The following is a 21302-nucleotide window of genomic DNA, read 5'->3' as shown; positions in this document are numbered from 1 at the left end:
GTAACTGCAGCTTCTCTTTCTTTCTCCTTAAAAATTCCCTGAGCTAAAAAGTTGTTTGTGCAATGCCAAAGCAAGAACAGAACTCTGCTGCCAAGCTCCAGCACTCAGCTGCCAAGGGAGATGTGCACAGGTAAAACAAGACCAAGCTTGGTGTGAAGCTGCCAAGAACACAAAACTGTGCTCAGGTGCTGCCTGAGGCTTCCCTGCAAGTTCCACATCCCCACAGGTAGGGAAAGTTCCAGCAACTGATGATGGCAGATTTTAAAGATTCTTTTACTACACAGCACAAATAATTCCACATTCAGCCCTGGTCTGACAGACAGGGTTTACACCTTGGAGAGGTTTCATTAACCAACAAATGCACTCACATCTCACCCACGACAAAAACCAGTTACCACAAGCTGGTTTATAAAACAGTCACAGGATTTATTGAGATAAATACAAATAGAAAGTTACATAGATTCTTTATTCTGACAAATGGGTGACACTTCCAGAGTGTCCCCACTCGAGTGGGCTCTGAACACCTCTGTGTGGTGACACAGCTGCCACGTGCCCATCCCACCAGGGCCACGAGGAGGCTCAGACCTAAACAACATCACCAACATGCTTTGGATCACTGTGCTGGCTCATTCCCTACAGCATCCCAGCAATATTGCACCAACTACTGTTATTGTCATGTTCCTTAGCTGGAAATGCTGAAAAGTGATGTCCTTACTGCTGCTGTCAAAGTGGATGGACTACCTAACTTTGCTCCACCTGGCTTTTTAAATACGTATTTTGCATAATTTAAACAACCCAGAGAACTGCACATGAACACACTCATTGCATACATTTGTCTAGACAAGACATAAAGTGCAGCCTTTAGTCATGCTGAAATCATCTCTAGTTTAAAACTAAACCAAAAGGACAAACTTGCAGAGGGTAAATCTGGGTCCCAGACCTGCACATTGTCTACAAAAACCCCATCCCAGAGCTATGCTGGCCCCCATTAGGACATGCAGCTGTGGAGTGTAACAGGAGGTTTTAAACACCTGACTGAAATCACCTCGTTCAAAACCAACCTGAATTTGGGAGCCAGAGAGGTACCAAAATATTGTTAAAAAACAAAGAACTTGGTTCAGCCTTTTAGTGAACTTTTCTAGCTGGTGGCTTACCCTTGACACATCCTAGTTAAAAACTCCTACTGAACAGTAACCAAACATGCTAAACCCTATGGAAGCTTGTGTTTCCCAGTGGATTATTGCAAGTCAAGGAATTATTGAAGGTGATCTGACAAACAGCAACCTGGGTTGGGTTAATGCTCAGGGTATTTAATTTATATACAGTTATTTCAAACATACTTACATATACACACACTTAAAAAAATCTGTTCAGTGCTGAGAAATTTAATGAACTGATAATAAAAAACAGAAGTGAAACCTTGTCAGAAAGGCTTTAGAAAATCTGAACTGTTAGAAAATATCAGTATAATGCCAGCATTAGGAAAAGATATTAGAACTAGAAAAAATTAATTTGAGGGGTCTTTTTGTTAAGAAATTGTAATCATAAAAAATCTGTACTGAAGAAGCATTTGTTTTAAATTATAAAAAAAACTGTAAAAAATTAAATGTAGAATATTGCAGAGTTGACACTGTTTGCTGCAGTAGCAGTGGTGTATTTCTGCCTGCAGCTTCCAAACAGCATTTTGTGATCTTTCAAGAAAACAATTTGCTACAAATACTGTACATATTATAATACATGACTGGTTAACTCATACAAAAGTGAGCCCTCCCAAAATACAGAACCCAGCTGAGGAACCTACTCACTGTATTGCCACATCCAAACAAAACCAGAACAGGTATTTCTGTGAAAACCTTCCCCCATGTGAACTACTTACTATGGAACATGAAATAAGGGTGAATATTTACACAGGTCTGCTGAGGAGAAAGGATTCTGCTCTCAGAAAGAAAGTAACTGTTATCACAAGAAAGCATTTCTTTAGTGTTTAAGCATTAGTTTTTGAGCTGGACAAAGTTTCTATCCACAATAAATAAAAAAGACCTTTTTTTTTCCAGGACCCACATTATTGCAGATTTGGGATCCAAAAGAAGACAGGGTCCAGCAGAAGTAGAAGCTTCACCATTTTTCTGAGGCCAACTGGACTAACACAATTCTGCTCTTTCTTCCACGCCCCTGTTCCAACAGACAGGAGCCATCCCAGTTCACCTCACATTCTGACTTGGTGTTTGCCCCAGAGTTTGCCCTCCAACCCACAGAGGCTGCAGAGCCATTTCCCCACTGGGCTTTTGCAGAATTTAGAGCTCCTTTGTTTCTTAGGAAAAGCTGTTTGGGGTTTAAGCAGTGGGCAGGTTAAAAGGTGTTTGTTACATGAGGTGTGCATGCAGAACACACAGAGCCAGGCCTGGATCTCCCTGTGATTCCCTTGTACAGCTCCTGGTGCTGAACTGAATTTGCCACTTAGGAGTTCTCCATTCTGCTCCTGGTTGAGGCAGCAGCAGCAGAACCTGACCTGTAGCACCTGCAAGGGCACTCAGAAATGTTGCTGTTATGATCTGTTAGCACTGTAAGGGTACAGCTCAGAAGGAACAAATTAACAGAAAACTCACAATATACAAAGAATCTTGAGCTCTCTGTGCTTTGAAAAGTATCACACATAAAAATGACCAACCAATGCTTAATTCTAGCAGTGAACCTACTTTAAAAAATGAAATTATTTTTGAGCTATTCCCACTGATACAGAATTAAGTTCTTCATAATTTTTTGTTACAATTCAAAACTATTCACATATATACACTTTTTTTTTTCAAATAAATGCAGTAGGTGGAACAGTACAAAGATTATAATAAAAGTGAGGAAAGAACAGCTTCAGGAAAGTTTGCTACAATCAGGTTTTAAGATTTAGCAATCTTTTTAAGCTTATAGCAAACTTGTACTAACAGAAATATTTTGTTTAAAAATGAAATGTAAATTCCAATTATGCTTAAACACAGAGTGTGGTGTGAGACTTTACAGACAGTACTGAGGTGCAGGTGAGGTCAGAGTTGTCACCTCCATTTATGAAGGGAAAACCAAAAGGAAGGAATTACTCACAGGAATCAAACACACCAATGTGGATGAAACAAGGTCATGAAATGGAGACTAACATTTCTCAACAGCCCCTTTCCTGCTCAAATAGGTAACAAAACCCACCTTATCTGTCCTCATTACTCACACTAACAGAAACTAGGTGAAAAACCATCCTGCTGTTCAGCCTTCACTGCACCACAACTCATTGTTTTTCAATGGTGATATTGTCCATGTTATCCTGTTTCAGTTTTATGGTGGCAAAGAAAGACACATCTTGATCTCTGTCAGACTGCAGGGCCAGAATGGTCTCTTCTGCAGCTTCTAGATGAGGATTGCCAACACTTTTAAAATAAGCTGGAATAAGGGGAGAAAAAAGACAATTTCAATCAAATCCAAAGGAATAAACCCTAGAGCATAAGTAGTGCAGAAATACAGAGAATGCCAAAACCATCTGGGGCAGCTTATCCAGCTTAGTCTCCTTACAGAAACCACAGGAAACTAAGGAAGCTGACAGAGAAAGAGAACTATGCTGCTTCTGATTCATCTTATTAGCTACTTAAATACTTCTAAGATAAACTTTTTTGCTAAGCCCTAAATAGAAATGTATCTATGAGCAACAGGAAGCTGCTACTGTACAACACATTCCAAACATTTTTCCTTACTTTATTCTGACAAAAAGATAGGAGATTTCTGTGCTTCTTCCTCTGAATAATCAGAGGGCAGGACACGAATGAGATCTGAGATTCCCCAGAAGAGCCCAGATGGGGGTTTGGAGGCAGAGCTGCCTCGGGCGGCTCGCGGGGCCACAGCGCCCCCGTGTGGGGCCGCTCGGCACCTGCAGCGCGGCCGAGGCAGCTCCGGCCCCCTCGGGACGAGCATCCATCCCATCCCACCTCCCGGGGCTGCAGAGCCACTCCAGCACTCTCAAATCCCGATTGAAATCCGAGATTTCAGTGCGTGGCTCTGTTTTATAGCCTTGCACCGACTGAGCTGCAAGAGCTGTGCTCCAGAGGAGAGCCCGAGGTGCTGGACCCTTCCAAGGGAATGGAGCCCCACACCTTTCTCCAGCAGTGTCTGCCTGAGAGCCTTGGCCAGCAGGACTCTGACGTTGGGCACAGGATCTGATGCAAGGCTTAGAAGGCTGGGGAGTAAATGTTCAACAAACTGGTCCACAGGCATGCACTCCTCTTCCACTACAGCCTGTGAGACAAACAACACCAAAAGCAAGATTTATGTTAAAAATACACTATTTGCCATTCCTTTCATTTCTTGTCCTTAATTTGGCCTGTTATAAAAAGCTCTGAATGAAAACACCTCATCCTGTGTCTAACCATTTTAAATTTCAGCCAAAGATGGGTCAGAAAGAGCAGATTAATTTCTTTCAAGAATGTTTAAAGAAATGCTGCTCTCTTGCCTGTCATCACCCTTTTCCCTTTGAATGCCCAACCCTTGCTCCTCACTGCTACCCAAGTGAGCATTTTTGGTTTGGAGGGGGTGAGTGGTGGCAGTAAAGAGGGAAATGGCTCCTGGCATCCAGCACCCGTTGGTGGTGTGAGGAGCTCTTGTGATGATCCTTTAGCCTAACATTTGTTTAATCCTTGGCCATGCATCCCTGTTTGCCTCTGGGATAGCAGATATTCATTCCAAGGAGCAGCTGTGGCAGCTGGAAGCACAGACCCAGGCAGGGATCCAGCCAGATGCCAGCACTGAGACCACACTGACTCTGACCAAACCAAAAATCACCAAAAAAACTGAGAGTCAAATTTCAGCTTTGCCCACATGCTGCAAAGCCCCAGGTTTAATGTACACATAGAAACAGAGAGAGAACATTCCAACCTGACAAATGAAGGCAAAGGCTTGTCTGCCAACCCACTTGGAGCAGTGGCGAAAGCGCACCACGAGCTCGTTGATGAAATTCAATCCCAGGGTATTGGCACTGTTGGCATAGAACTTCTGCAGTATTGCTACAACCTGTGAGCCAGAGCAATGGGAGGAGGAGAGGAACAAAAAAAAAAAAAACAAATGAAACTTCAGCCCTTAGACTTAAAAAGGCATCATTTCATTTGAATTCTACAAGGAACACTGTATTCAATGTAGTCAGCTCTGCTTGGAGGCTTCATTACAAATTAAATCAACTCTGAGGACAGATCAGTAGTTGGTTGTTCTGTGTTTTGTTGTGGGTTTTTTTCCCCAGAATGAAGGAAGGTTTTCCAATTCACATATACTGGCTTTCATTCACTTCAAAGGATTTCTCATTCACGTATAACCACAGAGAAAAATACCAGTATCTGTGGCAGTCTGACAACTCAAAATATTTGAGTTTCACTTTTTTCCACATTGATTCCTGTGTTTATCAAAACATCCCTGTTCATCCTACAGTCTGAAAACACAACCATTCCAGGTGCCCTCTGCAGGACCATTTTGCTGCTCTCCTGCCAGGAAGTGAACTACATCCCCTACCAGTTTGAAGGAGATCCACCGAACTTCTGCCACTTTATCGGAGCACAGAGTCAGGGCAATGTGCCTTAGGTAGTCATAGACATCATTGGGGTTGTAGAGCTCCAGGATCAGGATCAGCTGCCTGGAACACAAAGGAAACCATGACTGTACCAGGGGCAGCACCAGCCTGCTGCCATTCACCAGCTCTCACAGGTGGGGAAGGAGCACCAGGGTTACTACAGAGCCCTTGGGCAGTTTGTTCTTCTCTCCACTTCTTACAGGCACAGCCTTTAATCCATCAGGGAGGCCCAGAGAAACTGTGATCCAAACTACACGTACCAGTGTATCAACATTAGCCAAAAGAATAAGCAAAAGCTACAAACAGAAGCACGAGAAGCCTTTTTCAGCTTCAAACCAACACCCTGGACATTCTTGCAAAGCAAACACTGAATATTTACCTCAGTGTAGAAATCTACATTTCAGAAAATAATTCCTATCACAGAAGCACCCAGAACTCAGTCCAGCCACAGAAGCAGCAGCCACACAGGGCCCAGGCAGTGGCAGCTCCACCAGGGCTCAGGGAGCTGCTGTGTAGCTTCTGTGCCACTGTGAGTTTGTTGTGCCAAACTACAAAGGGAGAGCAAGTCCTCAACAGGCCAAACACAGCAACAAAATAATCATCTACAAACTATGGCTACAATGGTGCTGCAAATATCTGTAGAAAAACAACTGCAGGATGTTAATCTACTTCTGTTTATATGCCCAAAAAAAAAAGCCAACCGTATTTTTTAACTGTTTTTTCTTTCCTACACATTCAAAACATTTTTACATGCATGTCACTAATTTTTGCAAGAGTCTTGAACTAATAAATTCTCACTGAATAGTATCTATCAGATTGTCATATTTCATCAGCTGCAAGTGAACCAGATCTCCATTTTAGTAAATCACAGGCATTTTAGTCATACATTACAACACAACTCATGAAGGAAAAAAAAAATCAAAAATCCCAAACACCCTCAACTCCCCCCAGATAACCCTAACAAAAAGCCAGTGGCTTTTTCCTTCCTAAAGAAAGGTTGTGAACTTTTAGCTTCTAATCTAGACGTGCTAACTTCTGAATGTAATTACTTATTTCCAAGTTAGTAATACAGATTAAAAATCAGAAGTTAACAAAATTACATACTCTGCCAGCTCGTAACGAAACCTCCAGTTCCTGCTGTTATCAGTCACCACAAATTCTTGCAGCTGGTAAAGATACTCCCTCCTTTTGTCTGCATGAAGTAGCTAAAGGAAAAACATTACTGGTATCAAACTGATAAAACTTCAGACTTGCAGTTCTCTGGTGCGTCACTATTCACACCTAGGTGCATTTTCCTACTTGAAAGCCAGTGACCAATCACAAGGTGCTTCCTAAAAGCTGTGCACAGTCAGCTGAGTGCCTGGACACACACAAGTGACATCCAAAGTACAAGAAGTCATCCCTTTAGCAACACCCAAAGCACCATCTCTGCATATGAGAGTGAGGAACCAAAAGCTGAGGATCTGTGTGCATTCCACAGCAGCCCACCAGGATCTGCTCTCTTCTCTCCCAGCCCCAAACACAAATTGCTACTGGGCCAATTCTCCCAGTTTACAACAGCCAGCAGCATTTACAACCACATTTACAAAGGGCTTTCAGCTTGGTGTTTTGTTGGGATGTGGAGAAAAGAGAAGCAAGGCACATTAAAAGAAGGAATAGAGGCACACACACAAAATGGTAGCATGGTGAAAAACTAAACATTGATTAGATACTGAGACATGCACAGGTCATTCAAAAACCCTTCATATAATGGAGTCAAAAAATTTCATGTTGAGAAATTTATTACATTTTCCTACCTTCAGAAAGTCATAGAGGTGTTTGAGGACACCGATTCGCACTTCATCCAGGTCTTTCAGGAAGCCATTGAAAATTGGCACCAGATCAGCAGCTGTGAGCTGATCCCCCAGGATCACAGCCAGCTCGTGGATGGAGAAGGCCAGAGTGCGCCGCACCTTCCACTGCAAACGGCAGCGAGGGAGCCGTGAGGCACCAGGGCTACCACAAACCAGCTTTGCAACTACCCCAGGTGAGGGCTGAGAGCAGCACAAACAGGGCCAGTAGAAATGTTAATCACATTTATGAAGTCTGCTTTCAATCTGGAATTTTATATTTTTAGTGCACGCTTATTCCTCTATATGAAATTATGTGATCTTATAACTACTGTACAGACTGAAGAAAAAATCTCCTCCTCAAAATTCTGATTTTTGTTACAAACTTTTTTTTCTTACCTGTACATCTGAAGCCAGAGTCTCATAGGTGTCCTTGAGGCAGTGCCAGTTCTGCCTGCCCAGTGTCAGGGCCACCCCAGGCAGGCTGTAGGCACAGTGCTTGGCAATCTCAGTGTCAACAGTCTGGGCCCGAGCAGGGTCAGTCATGGACAGGTACTGGTCCAGTAAAGGCTGGGGGATGATGTCCTACAGACAGACACACTTCCATTTCAGAGCAGAAAGAAAACACAGCTGCTATGCTACAATTCTACCCATCAGCCAGCACCAAAACACAAGAGACACAGCAGCCCCTGTGTGTGTTACCCTCAGCAAGGGTACACGGCTCCAGTGGTTATCAATCCTCTCATCAGAACAGAGCAGCCAGCAAGGAACAGTCATTACAGCTTCACCAACACCCTGCACCCAAAAAGCTCAAAGTTCCTTCTGTGGTGATGCCAAACAGAACCAGTGACAGAGCAGACACTCAGTGCCTACCTTGCTTGCACAGGTTGCCTCTAAGGCACCAAAAAGGCAACAGAATGTTCTTGATTTCCCCATGTAAAACAGGGTTCTCCTTGAATTCTGGAGCATTCCTTCACATTCTGCAACTGATCCATTGCAGAAGGTATCACTGCATTAAGGTACTCCACTAAATCCATTCAATGCCATTTTAATCACCTGTAATTTTGACTTGTCATCTTCAAATGGTGGATTATTTTCTTGCTCTTTCCTCAAAAAGACACTGGTTCCTCTGTGTTGTTCCTCTGAGTCCTGTAAGAGAAGGTACCAGGTAGTGAAATGAAGGAGATTTGCTGCTGTTTGGGCTATTTCAAAGCATCACAGTGCAGAACAACAGAGCTCAGATTGAGAACAGCCCTGCACAGGCAGAGCCTTGTGCAGTGTGTTTATGCAAGTACAAAAAGAACAGTTGCACACTGGGGCAAACAGACTGTAGCAGCAACAAGAGCAGCAGTAGTTAAGATTTACTTCTAAAGAAAGCAATCTAACATCTCAAACCTAACATTCACACACATTTTGGATGGTTACTTTTAAATAGTTTTTATTCTTGAAATTAACTTAAATTATATTCAACAGAATTTAATCAGAAAAAATAACCTGTACAAGACTACTGCAAAATGACCCACATGGGTCATTGGTGTGCAAACAGAAATGATAACCCTTAATGGCTTTTCTTTTGTTAATTAGAGTAACTAGAATATGATAGCTTGGTCTAGCAATGTTCAAAGGCTTTGGATCAAAAGTGGATCAGTTATGCCAGGACTACATAACCCCACACAGCTCAGACATGGAGCACAACGTGTACTTACTGTGCTTTTCAGCACACTGGTGCTTGACTGGTCACTGATGTCACCCTGGGAGGCAGGGGATGAAAGAGTGTCCCCCTGCACCTGCTTGCAGGCAGCATCTGAAACCACTGCTTCATCCAAAATCATTTTGTTCTGAAGATTGTCACCACTTTCCTCCATTTTTTTGGTGTCACAGTCACCAACAGAATCAAACTGAGCAGCTCTCAGAGCAGCAGACAGCACTTGGACCTGAGCTGTAGAAAGCAAAAGCTGGTTATTTAGTCCCCCTTCTGCATTTAAAGGCATTAAACTTGTCATTAATTCATCTGAAAAGAGAAAAGGTAGCCCAGTAGGAGCTGCACACAAATCTGTATTAGCAAACATTTGCTCTTGGAAAGAAAAGGCATTTTACTGCAGAGCACTCAAGGGACTTGGTGAAAACAAGAAACTGAGCTGGCTATGGATGGCAAGAAGGATTTGGTCCATGAAGCACAGATCCCACATCAGGCCAATGTCCTTTCAATGCTTTTGACAAAGGGCCTGTTGCAGGTGGGTAAGGAGGAAGAACTTGAAATTAGGGCCATTCTCAGTCAGCCAATATAAGATAAATTCAGCTTGTAACAGGTAGCACTGTCAGTAAACCCACAGTACCTACAATACTCAAAATCTGTTAAAACTGTCTTTATCAAGCTGTTTTTCCCTTTTGTCTTTAGATCAATTTATTTTCCATGCAAACAGAAGCCAGGAACAATTCCCCAATTACTCTAGAAATAATTTAGATCTTATGAAAAAAGCTGTCACATAACCTTCCACTATAATTTACTACTCAAGGTAGGTTCATCACCCTATGAAGATCAAGCTAATTAAAATGCAGTCAAGTGTTTTGTAAAGGCCAAGAAAACCTGCTCAGAGAAAACACAATTTTACTGTCACAGAGTCTCACCTTGAACATCTGGATCATCTATGTGCTCCTGTAAGCTTTCTAGAACCTTTTTAATTTCATTGCTAGCAACACAGTTATTGCACGGCCCAGAGCAGCCATCGTTGTGCTTGTCAGCCTTGAACTGCAGCAGCTCCAGGTCGTGGCTGATGTCGGGCAGAGGAGGGCGCCAGTACAGGAATGTGTTAAACACATCCGAGCCCAGCCCCGGAACGCTGCTCTCCTTCGTGCCTCCAGAGCCACCAGCAGCAGCTTTGTCACCCTGACACAAGGCAGACGCATCTTCTCCTGGGCTGGCACAACAATCTGAACTTTGTTCCAATGAATTTTTATTTAGGTCCTCAGAGAGCTTGGTATGAACTTCTGCTGAAGTCTGCTCAGTCGATGATTCTGGTTTGATTTCCATTGGTTGTTCTGAGCTAGAAAAAAATTTACTTTCATTAACTTTGAAGTACTCTGTAACAAGAAGTTGTCAGTTAAATACTTCATAAAAGACAGCAGCAACATCAGAAGCTTTTCTCTAAAGAAAGACAGAATTTGTTACCACTATGCTTTACTTCACCAGTTTTCCCTTTGCCCTCGTGTGAAGCCAAAGTGAATTTTTCAATAATGTGGTTACACTCCAATGGGTGACCTCACTCTTCAGACCTTTTCTGGAACTGCATTCTCAAATTGAATTTTTAGCTTTGACAAACAACAAAACCCCTTTTTTTTAACCCCTTCCACCACATCCCACCTTTGCCAGGATTTACCTGGACAGTGCAGCACTGGCACTGGAAGGCATCACAGTGATATTGTTGCTTGGCTGACAGGGATTGGAATTCACATCCTGAGCTGGTGGTCGGATACTCAGTGTCCCATCCTCCCGAATGTACAGCCCAGCACTTGAAGGGTTTGCAAAGGTAGAAATAAATGGGCCAAGAGACTGAAAAGCAGCCTGACGAACCTGTGGTGGTGTGAGAGCAACACTCAGGCTTTGTGCAAGTCTCAGAGTTGAAAAATCTAAATTTGGTGCTATTTTCAGTAAGAACCAATTGGTTCTTAATATAACATTTTCATTTAATACCAAATATAACCAATTATCAAGTAAGTGCTACTTAAGCGAAGGGTGATACACCTATGCATGTATCTACAATCACTGGAAGTTATAAATTTGAAGGACATCTGTTTACTTCAACTCATCTATTTAACACAAGCAACCTTTTCTCAGAAGAGTATTTAAATTTATAAACTGTTGAGCGAGAGGAAACATAAGAAATTATCTCATTAGAGATTAGTTTTTTGCACATGAAGCTCTGATCTCAGCAAATGCACTTCAGAGCACAACTAAACATGTCCATTATAGTTTAGGATGTGCCTGGGAGGAGGCATGCAGTGCAGAGGGAGTTACTCACCCATCTGCAGGTGTCACTGATCAGGCTGATGAACAGGGGGGACAGTTTGCTCCTGCGAACCTCTGGGGACGTGGTGTAGGACACTGCCATAAAGCATTCAGCACAGGCCTTCCTCATTCCCCACACACTGTCAGAACACAGCTCAAAGAACTTGGGAATCTGCCAAAACAAGCCAATCCAAACCCAATTAAAGACTAAACAAAGACTGCAGTAATATCAAAGTATTTGTTTGAAAACTAGAGACAATAAGTAAAGAACAGAAGAAAGAGGGACAGGTTAAATGCATACACTAATTAAAGGAGTTGGAAAAAACCCATCTGTCTGTCACTTACTCCATTAAGAATATGTATACAACTATTTGCAGAAAGGAAGAATACAAAGAATTATTAATGGCCTATTTTCTCTGAAATCATAATTGAATTGATGATCATCTAATTCAGGAAAAAATAAAAGTGATAATTCTACAATGTGTGTGCATACATAAATATGTGTGTGTATATATACACATATCTGCTGTCAATTACATTGTTAAACATGTTTTGCAAAGGAAGAACTTTGCATTTCTCTTAATTCCCAGTTTTGCTGTGTAATTGCAACCAAGGCCTTAGCCAAATCAATTAAAAAATGCAGGCACACTGATTAATTTATAGAGAAGACAATAAAGGAACTCATTATTAAACTTTCTGAACTGAGAAATACAGGTCTTGCAAATTGATTTGGTTTTTACATACCAGCAGTCTTTCAGTGGCTTCTTGCCCAACTGCATTACAAATGTCACCAAAATTAGCTGCACAAATCTAAGAAATAAAAAGTCATTAATAACACTGTGTCTCTTTCAAGGGCATTAGTTTGATTATCAACTCCACCATGCGTTATTTATCCCATCAAACAACTGCACATGTTTTGAGTCTTCCAATTTCAGGCCTGTAACTGCATCATGTAATATTAACTCACCCAAACAGAGTCACTGGAGCAAGTGTCCATACACCACATGCCTCTGGGATCAATAGCAATGAGGAGCATCATCTGCTCCAGTAACCACCACAAGGGACAATAAGCCCCCATGAAAGTTTAAATCACTTTGAGCAGCAGCTGTCAGACCCAAAGCAGGCCAGAACATGATCCCAGGGTCAGGACTTAGGTGTACTGACAGCACCACCCTGGCTCAAGGTGGCTTAAGTGCTTTGCTGAAGCAAGGTTTAATCAAGGTCTCAAGTTCGTGTCATTGCCAGGCCACTGCAGAGCTCTCATTAAGGCAAAAGGGACATCCCCTCAGGCTGCAAAAAGATGTTGGCAAAATCTGAAATCATTTAAGATAGAGCTGTGTTCATATACATTTTAGTCACTCCCTGTGCTTATTTAGAAGGCACTAAAAGCAGCTCAAATTCCAGCAAGTGCAGCTTATATTGCAAACCAAGCTGCAGCTTGGTGGGACCCTTAAGTCTATACAAGTATTTTAATACTTCTTATGCTACAAATTGCCTTTTGTACTCAAACATGAGTTAAAGTCTTACACTTTGGAGATTTCTCCTTTCAAAAATAACAGATTTCTTTTTAAAGGAAGGATTTTTCAAAAGTCTATTACTTTTGAATTTTGAAATAAGATGCTAGAAATTATAAAAGTTGCTACTATCCTATAAGCTTACAAGGAAACATTGTGCAAAACTATTAAATGTGCAAGACCAGTTTTCAGTTTAACTACTGGACCCAACCTCCTGGCCAAAGTCTATCACCTGTTCCTTACTGAACCACAGAAACTAGAACCATGGCAATAAATCAAAACCCTTCCAGAGGCTTTCAAAGTCCATCAGAGTCATGATTAAATTCTGCAGGAAAGCATTTGAGCAGCAGTGCAATCTCACTGTCAGGTGCTTTAGGGCTGGACACACACCAACCTTTCGGACTTGGAACAATTTCCCATCACTGCACAGCTCACAGAAACGAGGCAGCAGCATGTGCTCAACTGTTGTTCTGCTCAACATAGAAGCCATTTTACAGATTATCTGAAAATCAGGAATGGAATATGAGTAAGGAGGAGAAAATTATAAAGCTTTTAAGCACAGCCAAATATTCCTCCTAAAAATTACCTCAGAGAGCAAGACAGTGATTACAATCAAACAGATGAAGCTGCTACACATTATTTGTATTTCCATGCACCTGTTTTATGTAAAGCACAAACAGCTTTGCTTTAAAATCATTATATGGCAGAACATAACATTTCTGCATTTAACTCCTTGTCTTTTTTTATCTGGTTAAATAGACTTTTTATTAAAGGTTTGTTTTCAAGGTGTTTGCAATGTGGCAAACACTGGCATTTTGTATGAAGACAAAAGTTCCATTGCATAAAGGATCTTATAAAAAAAAGAATATTAGAAACATCCCAAGCTCCAGCATGCAATAAGAGATTGGTCTTTAACAGCTCAGATACTTAAAAACATGCACAGTCCCAGCTCTGTAGGCTCAGATACAATAAAATAGAAGTTTGGCACAGCAGGAGACAAAAAAGGGAGTGCAAGAAAAAGGAGTGATTTATGTGAGCCACTGCACACTCTGCAGGAATGATGAACAGGAATTTCAGGAGTTAACAGTGGAAAGGAAGTTAGCAACATGCTCCTCAATTCAGCTTTCTCTGAGGAACCATCAGTTTCCTCTACCAACACAAACCATGTTTCTGCTGTGAAAATCATGTGCTTTGGGTTGGGTGTTTCCTTTCAGCTGTAATTCTTGTGTTTGCAAAAGGAGAAAGCGAGGGGCTCTGATGCACCAGGGGTTTAATGCTTACACAAACATCATCAGATTACAGTCCTCATCTTTCTGGTTTTATTTTTCAAAAAATATTGAAGCTTTCTACCTTCACAAAAAATAAGCTTTATTCCTTTCTAGGAATGCTTGTCCTTGTAATAGAATGCTCAACAACTAAGGAAGAGACCATTCAAGGACTTTCCTACAAATTTTCAAACTCCTAAAAGGCATCTGGTGCTCAGATGTCATCCTGGAAAATTGCCTAAGCAATTCCCAACTCCCAAACAAGGAAGAGGAAAATCTAGCTGGTAAAATATTTTACAGGTCAAGTGTCAGATATCCATGCTGAAATGTAATTACACACCAGCACTTTTCTGTGGAGTCAACTGATTTCTTGAAAGTCACAGGCAATGTTTTTTTCAGAACACTTCAGAACAGAGATCAGGTCACATTTCCACAACATTACTGTGAAACCTGGTAAAGCAAATGTAAAAAACACTCTGGGGAATGTAACAATCCTAACAAGAATTTTAAAAAAGGCTGCCAAGGACCAATTGTATTTTAAAGCTCTTCAGCTACTATTTTGACATCAGTTGGCATCCTGAAGCATAAAGATGGTCTCTTTAAATCTGATATTTTCAAAAATGCAGAATAAAAATTAAAGACTTGCTTTGTTAAATAAAAATCCAAACATCTTACTGAATAAACACAAAGTTTGATGGCTTACTTTTTTAATGTCAGCACTATTCCTGGACCTCATCTTCATCACCACTATAAATTAATGTTATCAACTTACATTGACAGCTTCCACCTTGTACTCATCATCACTGTCAGGAGCAGAGAGGTCCAGCAGAATTGGACACACCTTATTTTCAATGTCACTCTGAGCCACAAGATCTTGTTCCAGCAGAATCAGCAGTGCTTCCTGGCCTGCCTTCCTGACCTGTAAACAAACACACAAAACCAGTCTGGCACTAGAAAAACAACATTTACAGATACAACAACCACAAAAGCCTCTATGCTTTGAATGGACACAAAAAAAAACAAACCCAGAAAAAGTCTTACTTTTATTATCATAAGGAATTAGTAACAAATACTAAAGTTTAATACAATCATTAGATGGTATTTCATCACATTCTGAAAATAAGATAAAAGATGAAGCAGAAGACAGAGTTTTCAAGCCATGACTCCTGTAACAGATTCTTTCCATGTGCTGTCAGACAAATCCTGAAATCTCCCATTATCTATCTGCTAAGGGAAGTATGAATTTTTTTTGTATTTTTGGTTTTTATTTTTTTAAAACCAAAAATACAAAAAAACAAAAAAATCAATCCTCCCTAGCAGAATGTACTGAAACCAATAAACACAGAGCACTACATAACAGCCAGATATCAACTAACAGGGAATTTTCTCTTATCCTCTCTCATGCTTTAAATTCACTGAACCACACAGAATTGTCCAAGGATTCAACTCCTGTTGTCTGTTTTTCCTACCTGATTGTTAACATCTGTGAGGTACCTCACTACTATGGGCATAAGGTATTCAAAAAATGCTGTTGGGAATTTTGGTCGACTTTCTTGCAGAAAGATGGCAATAGGAGGAATCTGCTCCATCAGCTCTGTGCGAACAGTTGGCTCTGGAAATACAAGTCAGGTTACACTGGTAAATATGAAATGAAGATCAGGTACCTTAAAAAAAAGGTAGCATTTTTCTTTATGTTTGCCCAACAGAGGAAAATTAAAATAACTAAAACATAGAAATAGCATCACAGAGATTGCCTGACAGAGTAGCCTTACATCATCACAGTTCTGAGACTTGGGATCAGTTCCCAAATCAATCCAATAAAATGAGATCACAAGGTGGAAAATCAGTCACCATGAATGTATGCACAGGAACTATTAAAACACAAAACTGCTCTGTGCCACTTAAACCAGATACAACAAATCAAATCAAACAAATTTCTTGAAAAATGTTGCTTCAGGCCCTATAGTAAGAATAGGCCTTTCATTTAACATTTACCATACAAAATATTTAAAAACCAAGAGATAAAAATGAATCTGTTTCCACTGACAGATCTTCCTGCTGGATGATTCAACTTCCTCAGTTCATTCATTGTCTTCTCAAAATCGGAAGTCAGCATTTCCTATGTTGCAATTTACATGAAATAACTTACACAAATTAAAAAACAAACAAAAGCAAACTTTCAAACCTGCATCTTCAGAGAGCCTGACCACTATTTCCATCACAGTCAGAAAGTCCTCTTCATTGGTACTGAAATCTCGAAAGACATCCAGAAGTCCCCTGGCAATAATTTGCCTGTGGAGTGAACACAACAATTGCCTTCAAATCCAGCCAGTGCCACTTAGATGGGATGCAAGGGGAATTTATCACATGTAAATGGCACCATAAAATAGATCAAGCTGTTCTCTGAACATTGCAATACCAACAAAATAAAGATGGAATCAAGAGATCTTATTTGATAATTGTTGTAATCTTTGCTGCAGCGTTGTTCTTCCCTCTCTGCTGGGGCTCTTCTCCTTTCTCTGCAGCACAGTCCTGTCTCTCTTCTCAGGGGCTCCTCTTGGGCTCTTGACCCACCCCTATTTATCTCAGTTACCTTCACGAGCCACAGCTGCTGCCCAACTAAGGACCCTGCAGCTGCAGCTCATTTAGAGTAACTTAGAACCACATAGGTCTTACAATACAACATATATTCAGGCCCCCACAGATAATCAAGGCTGAAAATCTCTTTTCATGGAGTGTTTTACAAGTTACTCAAATAGAAATAACATGAGGCATGTATTTGGGAGAATAATGAAAGACACAGCAACATCTTAACATGCACAGTGCACTCAGACTCAGGCACCACCAAGTGTGCCAGCTGTGCCCTTACCTGTTAAATACATTATCACTGAAGGCATATTTCTCCAGACGAGCCAGTGGAGTTAAGTTATCCTGGCCAGGAATATCCAAGAATGCTGTTATCCTCATGCTATCACAGTCTGGGCCATAATCTTCAAAGCCAACTTGAATGACATGAAAAGTAACCCAAAAAACAAAAATAAATCCAAGAGTCAGCAAGAGATGTTACAATGTAAAATACAAGAAACCAGTAACTATTTCTTTAAAAGTAATTGCACAGCACTGCAAACAGCTTACAAAATCGTCTGAAACTGTATCTAATGAAGTTGAGTATAACACTTACACACAGACTTGTAAATCCAAGCTTCAAAATTTAACTGCCAAAATCCCTGGCTTTAAACACACTTTACTTTGCCCTTTCAGTGGAGGATCCACATGCACTGAGTTAAGAGGGCTCAGCTGACAATTGCACATCACAAACTTTGGGAAAAAAACTTCAGTGAAGGTGCTGGGAGCTCCCTGCTGCACCTATCAACTATGGGCTTTTTTTCTGTGAAACCCACTCTTCTCTCACTTTATATGGTAAAAATCCTTCTGTTCCAAGCCTCAGTTTTTTCCCAAATTTCCTATGTAAAACTCTGCTCTCCAATTATTCAGCAAAAGTCAAAACACTGCCAGAAATACAACTCAGGAAAAGAGGAAGTCATCTGAACATACTTGGTGAAAAATGCTCTATCTGGCTCTTCAGGGGGGAAAAAGCAGATTGGTTTAGGTCTCCAAGGAACCCAGGTGAGTTAAAATACTACAGAAGTTCCAAATTCTGCTTTTCTCACAGACAACGTGCTCAACAAATCCAATAGATTTCAAACACACAGAACTATGGGGTTAGATTAAATATTTACATTTCAAATGTGCACACAGATACAAGTGAACCCACAGCCACACAACAGGAAACAGATGCTAATGATTCCCAGCTTTTTTAAATGCTGACATATTGCACTGACACCCTTATTTCCCCTCCACTGGTCATTGTTATTTCTCATGCCTGCTCCTTACAGCAGTGTCTGGCTGGTTCAAAACCTTTTTCTGCACAAGTGTAAACAATTTACAGAGCCCAGGTCTGTCTGGGATAAATCTGCTCCAGGATTTCCCCCCAGTCAGAGCAGCTGGGGAGGGAAGCTGCAGATTTGCTGTGTCCCTGACAGCACAGGGGAGTTACGGTGTCTGCAGCATTGAACATTTCCTTTCTGAGGTTGCAACAAACTCTGACTATCCTTATGTCTGTGCAATTATTGGGTATATATCTGAAATTCACACAGACCAGACACTCAGTAGCTGATTTTTGAGCTTGGTCACCTGTTACACAAAGAAAGACTGATCAGAATCAATATACTTGTCATTAGCTTTGCCTAGTTCCCACCTGTCCCTAATTAGAAACACTAACAATTAAAGCTATTAGTTCACTTCAAATAGTGCAGAATTCCTACCAATTCAAACAACAATGAAATAAATCCCAGTTCTAACTTTGACTGCAATACCACACCTGGGACTAATCTTGTAAACATGATGTACATGTTTAATTTTACTGCATGGGGCAGCTCCATTATTCATTTAAAGTTCTTCAGCACACACCAGTGCTTCCAGGAGCAGAGAGAAAACAGAGCACCACTACTTATGCTCAGGATTGAGAGTGAAATACCTGACATTTTTTCCATACACCCTCACTACACATAAGTAAGGAATAATCATGGCAGAATCCATTTTGTCCTCTCTCAAGAATTTTAATTTTCTTTTTCCATAAAATAGGACACCATAGATATTCACAGATTTCAGAATACATCAAGCCCTATAAAGTAAATCCCAAATACTGAACTAGTATTTCTTATTCTAATGTTCCTTCACAGGTACATCTATTATTCAGTATTTTCCCCTCTAACTAGATCAAAAAAGTGAGCTTGAAATCTGTTCACCCATAAACAGCAATAAATGTGACAGTTTTCACAGCTGAACTTGAGTTCACTGTGCTGAAATGCTGCTCAGGGCTGTGAGAAACTCAGGGTCACAGGACCTAGTGGAGCAATTCAATGTCACCATCCAGATTTCACAGCACAAACCAGTAAATACCAGCACCCAGCACAATGCTTTAATCAGCTCAAGAAGGTAATTTTCCCTCCTGGTGTTTGCATTAGGAAAAACAAATTATTTAAATACTTTCTTATTAATTACACAAAGGGCATAAATAAGCTAATTCTTTCTTCCAGGTGACCCATTACCTTATGAAAAACATGTTTTAAGCTGCACTTGAATTTAGCTAGATTTTACTACAGCTTTTTCTCACATTCAGAATAAGTCCCGAGACTTCCTGTTTCAACACAATTGATCTTCAGTGTGCATGACACTATTGCACCTATTTACTTAAGCAAGTAAGAATCCAGTTCCAGTGATTTATTTCACTGAGGCTTTCCTGAAACACACCCTGAACTCTCTGCTAGCCTGGTCTCTGGACAACATTACCTTAGTCATGGGACACCTGGACTCTGCTACAACAGAGAGCTTTTAATTCTATAATTCTAAAGGTAATGTCAAATTAATTAACATAATCCAAGAATATTTTTAAATCACATAATTTTCATAAAGCTCTAAAAGGTACATTTATTTCCCTGTTCATCCTGGAATAGATAACTTCTTTAATGAATTACCACTTATGGCAAAACTGTCTTTATCTGGACATTTTTATTCACTCAAGTTTTGCCTTACAAGCATCAAGCCTCTTAATCAACTTAGCAGACAAATCTGTTACAGTCTAAACAGAACAGCCAAGGAGTGAACGCTGATGGACAACAAACACTCCCAGGGATGGTCCAAGGCCAAAACCCATAAGGAAACAACCTTGAAGTTTGCCTTTATTTTTGCTTCTCACACTTTACACAGCGCTACCTACTAGGGAAAAGCAGAAACCTCAAAGGCTGAGAGCAACAACCACCAGAATTCCACAGAAGCAGCTCCTCCCACAGAGGCAACGTCCCTGCACATCTTCCAAAGGGAAGACTTCAGATCCCAGTTGTATACCAATATTTCCCCATGGAAAATTCTCCTTTCTCCTAAATCAGCTTTCTCATGCTCAGCTGGGAAGGTGGGTGGGATGGATCCACCTGTTTCACATTTCTAAGCGGTCTCAAACAATAAAAGTCTTGTGAGAAACAAAGTTTCACACAAGAAATGAACGCAACATCTTTCTTTTTAAATAGAAAAGCCAATCCAAAGCGTCAAGGAAGCCACCCCACATTGAGAGCTGCTTTCTAAGGCAACAGGAGTTCGTATCGCTGTCAGTCAAAGCTTTATCTCCTGAAGTCACAGCGCTGACCAGGCTGGCTCAGGTCTGACAGGTCTGACACAGCCCGGGACTACCGGGCCGTGTGATGGAGCCGTTCCCTGCTCTGGGACCGGGGCTCGGTACCCAACGCAGACCCGAATTTGTGCGATCCAACCGGAGCACGCACGGAGATCTTCCCTTCACCCCGAGGTGCGCTCGCAGCACAACCCCGGGATGCAGGAGCAGCGGAAAACGCGTCCTCCCGGCCCCTACAGCTTTGGAAAGTCTCCTTGCTGAGCTGAGCAATCCCTGGGCTAAGTATCCTAATTCCCATTGACAACAGGAGCGGGGCTGATCCCCTCGTCCCTCCGTGCGCCTTTCCCAGGCTGCCGGAGCTGCTGTTTACACCGAGCCCAGCGGGGATGGTCCCAACACCCCGGGAGCCTTCACCTGCCAGAGCTGCCACAAAATCCTCCCCTCGCCCTCACCGGGGTGCAAGTGCGGAGGGGGAAAGAGGGCGACAGGAGGACCCAAGGGTGGGAATGCGGGCCTGAACAGGGAGCAGAAAAATAAAAAACAGTTACTCACAATCATCTAAGTCATCCTGCAAATCCACAAAATACAAAGGGATCCCTACAAACAAAAAACAGAAGAGAGATACCAGGGGGTTGGTTTCGGAGGGACGGCGGCAGCCCCGGCTGAGCCGCCCGCCCGCCGGCCCCACTTACCGGCCATCTTGGAATGGACATGGGCGAGGAGGAGGAGCGGGAGGGCACAGGGAGGAGCCGCGGGTGCTTCCTGTCGCCGGGTCAGCCCCGAAACGCCACCGGGTGAAGGAGCAGCGGCTGCCGGGGGTCGAGTGGTCCCTCAGCGCCCAAAGGGGGACAACAGCGAGCGGGGAGCACGGGCGGGGACTCCGGCGGCCGCCCAAGATGGCGGCGCGTCCGCGCAGC

The 21302-nt window shown here is 41.8% G+C and overlaps 1 protein-coding gene across 2 annotated transcripts; it reads right to left on the bottom strand.

Moving 5' to 3' along the window:
* Positions 1-402: 402 nt before the first annotated feature.
* Positions 403-21212, bottom strand: LOC102064305 (serine/threonine-protein phosphatase 4 regulatory subunit 1). Of its 2 annotated transcripts, XM_074553777.1 has the most exons (20): positions 21078-21210; positions 20938-20982; positions 17068-17200; positions 16384-16490; positions 15668-15810; positions 14971-15117; positions 13328-13435; positions 12164-12229; positions 11433-11591; positions 10791-10984; positions 10042-10457; positions 9120-9352; positions 8470-8562; positions 7813-7998; positions 7381-7542; positions 6689-6789; positions 5527-5647; positions 4903-5037; positions 4125-4266; positions 403-3420 (listed from the first exon to the last, which is right to left on the bottom strand). In XM_074553777.1, exons 1-20 carry the CDS (start codon positions 21082-21084, stop codon positions 3269-3271), a joined length of 2850 nt encoding a protein of 949 aa, XP_074409878.1. In that variant the 5' UTR covers positions 21085-21210; the 3' UTR covers positions 403-3268. The 2 variants fall into 2 exon arrangements, with proteins under 2 accessions (XP_074409878.1, XP_074409879.1); XM_074553778.1 differs by lacking the exon at positions 20938-20982 and having other exon boundaries at positions 21078-21212.
* Positions 21213-21302: the final 90 nt, after the last annotated feature.

The sequence above is a fragment of the Zonotrichia albicollis genome, chromosome 17, assembly GCF_047830755.1.
Source record: "Zonotrichia albicollis isolate bZonAlb1 chromosome 17, bZonAlb1.hap1, whole genome shotgun sequence".
Taxonomy (NCBI): Eukaryota; Metazoa; Chordata; class Aves; order Passeriformes; family Passerellidae; genus Zonotrichia; species Zonotrichia albicollis.
This window is presented reverse-complemented; position numbering and strand designations above follow the sequence as displayed.

Excerpts from the sequence above, each read along its gene's own strand:
- LOC102064305 (XM_074553777.1), bottom strand. Across the intron at positions 13,436-14,970 it reads ACAAGGTGGAAGCTGTCAAT|ATAATCTGTAAAATGGCTTC; the intron begins GTAAGTTGATAA and ends CCTGATTTTCAG. Across the intron at positions 11,592-12,163 it reads AAGCCACTGAAAGACTGCTG|ATTCCCAAGTTCTTTGAGCT; the intron begins GTATGTAAAAAC and ends TTGTTTTGGCAG.